This window comes from Alligator sinensis, unplaced genomic scaffold (genome assembly GCF_000455745.1).
Source record: "Alligator sinensis unplaced genomic scaffold, ASM45574v1 scaffold1704_1, whole genome shotgun sequence".
Lineage (NCBI taxonomy): Eukaryota > Metazoa > Chordata > Crocodylia > Alligatoridae > Alligator > Alligator sinensis.
The window spans coordinates 109,234-111,724 of NW_005843413.1; the positions used below are offsets into that span (position 1 = coordinate 109,234).

The 2,491-nt window shown below is 66.1% G+C and overlaps 1 protein-coding gene across 1 annotated transcript in view; it reads right to left on the reverse strand.

Annotated features, from left to right (window-relative positions):
* FBXL19 (F-box and leucine rich repeat protein 19) overlaps positions 1-2,262 on the reverse strand; it is a 13,064-nt gene extending 10,802 nt beyond the window's left edge. The window contains exons 1-5 of the mRNA XM_025195151.1: positions 2,052-2,262; positions 1,284-1,427; positions 980-1,066; positions 292-504; positions 177-209 (exon numbers count right to left, since the gene is read on the reverse strand). Coding sequence (XP_025050936.1) covers positions 177-209; positions 292-504; positions 980-1,066; positions 1,284-1,427; positions 2,052-2,225 — 651 coding nt within the window. The 5' untranslated portion in view covers positions 2,226-2,262. The remainder of the gene's footprint in view (positions 1-176; positions 210-291; positions 505-979; positions 1,067-1,283; positions 1,428-2,051) is intronic.
* Positions 2,263-2,491: the final 229 nt, after the last annotated feature.

A 2,491-nucleotide genomic window follows, 5' to 3' on the forward strand; every position in this document is an offset into this window, starting at 1 on the left:
GGCCCGGGTGGGCGCCGGGGCCCTTGGCGTCCAGGTCACGGCCCCAGCCCGGCCCCCCCGGCAGCTTGGCCCGATCTGGCGCCTGCTCCCCAGCCTGCGGGGACATGAGCCCATCAGGCCTTAGCCCTGGGGGGGCCCGATCCTGGGGCAGGGTTAACCCCTCCCTCCCCACTCACCTTCTTCAGATGCTTGTCCCGGCCCCCTTTGATCTGCAAGGGACAAAGACCGGGTCAGGACCGGCCCCCAGACGCCTGGGTTGTCGGAGTGGGGGCCAGGAGTCTGGGTCCTCACCTTCTTGCGGGCCCCTGCATCAGGGGCCGGGGGGTCACGCTCCTTCTTGCGCTTGTGGGCAGGGTTGGGGGGGTCCTCAGGGGGCGGGGCCTGCCCGGGGGGCGTGGCCGGGGGCCCCTTCTTCTTGGCCGGTGCCTGCTCAACTGTCAGCTTCCAGCGCAGCCCGTCATCCCCATTGTCTGCCCGGCGCTTCCCAGCCACGTCGCCCACGTCCTGGGGGGGGCGGAGCCACCATGTGGGGTGTGTGGCCTGAGGCGGGCCACACCCCTGGCTGGCTTCTTAGCTCCACCTCCAGTATAGCCCTGCCCTGAGGAACCCCCTGGTCCTGCCTCATCAGCATCACCCTCAGCCCCGCCCATATCACAAGCAGGGCCCCTCCCATTCCATAAACCCAGCCCTTCAGTAAATAAGCCCCACCCCCAAAGACCTAGCTCCTGCCCCATGCTTACACCCCGCCTCCAATATAGAGGCCCGCCTGCAATATAAGCCCCACCCCCAATGGGAAGCTCCGCCCTCACCTTCTAAGCCCCTCCTGTTACAACAGGAGACCCCACCCCCAAAAGAAGCTCCTCCCACTGCTGCCTACAAGGCCCCTCTCTGAAACTGGAAGTCCAGCCCCACCAGGCCTTGACCTCTCCTCCCTGGGAGACCCCTGCCCCCTCCACAGAACCCCGCCCCCGGCCCTCACCTTGCTGGACTTGCCCTCACGCTTGCACTTGGGGCACTCCCAGCAGTTGGGGATCTCGGCGTTCACCACCCCCTCGGCCCGGCCCATCTGCGAAGACATGCACCGCTCAGCCAGGACCCAGGTGTCCGGGCCCCCCGCCCGCACCCCCCCCAGCCCAGGGTTCCCAGAACGCCATGCTCTCACCCGCCACCCGAGCGAGCCCAGGCGTCCAGGCTCCTAATCCCCCTGCCCTGCCCCAGGGAACCCAGGGGCGTGGGCTCCCAGGATCCCCTGCTCCCCCACAGGGGCCCCCGGTGTGCGGGACCTGCAGGCAGGCGGGGTGGATGATCTCGTTGCAGATGGAGCACTCCATGAGCGAGAGGTCAAAGCGCTCGTCCTCGCCAGCTGCCGCCTCCTCCTTGCCGGCCTCGCCGCAGGCCACGCACACGGCCGTGTGGGGCAGCACCGGCTGTGGGGACACCCCGGACTCCCGTCAGCTCCCCTGGGGTGGGGCGCTGCAGGTGGGGAAATGCGAGCTGGTGCTGGGAGAGGGCCTGTCACTTTAAATGTGGCTTGCTCTGGGCGGGGACGGCCAAGTGTAACAGGGCCTTCTGATGCAGCTGGCTCTGGGGGGCGCAACAGCTACGTATAACAGCGTTCCTGGACGCAACTGGCTCTGTGGGGGGAACGGCTAACTGTAACAGTCCTCCCTGGTGTGGCTGGCTCTGTGGGGGAATGGCCAAGTATAACAGGACCCCCTGATGCAACTGGCTCAGGGGTTGGGGTGGCGGGGGATGTCTGAGTCTAACAGTCGCCTCCGATGCAGCTGGCTCTGGGGTGGAATGGCCAAGTACAACAGGACCTTGTAATGCAGCTGGCTCTGGAGTGGAAAAACTAAGTGTAACAACACTCCCACCCTGATAGAGCTGCACCTGGGGGGGAGTGGCCACGTATAACAGCATCCCTGCCACTGATGCAGCTGGCTCTGAGGGGGAATGGCCAAGTATAACAAAACCTTCTAATGCAGCTGGCTCTGGGGTACAGCCAAGGATAACAGCCCACCTGGCTGGCAGCTGGCTGTGGGGCGACTCACCGCGGTGCACTGGCGCAGCAGGCAGGACTGCTTCATGCGCCCAGGACCCCCGAACTTCTTCATGTCTTTGCAGAAGTGGCACTCCCCGCACTCCGACCTCAGGCAGGCCCGGCACCTGCGGCAGCGCGTCCGCCGCCGGCGAGCTCCAGGCCCCGCCCCTTTGCTGGACGACATTGGCCACCTCCCACGTCAGCTACGCCGCAGGCTGTGGGGGTGGACAGAGAGACACACAGGGGGAGGGGCTGAGATGCGGCTGGCTCTGGGGTGGAGTGACCACATAGAACAGCAATTGTGAAGGCTGGGATGCGGCTGGCTCTGGGGTGGAGTGACCACATAGAACAGCAATTGTGAAGGCTGGGATGCGGCTGGCTCTGGGGTGGAGTGACCACATAGAACAGCCCCTGCCAAGGCTGGGATGCCGCCCGCTGGGGGGGGGGGGA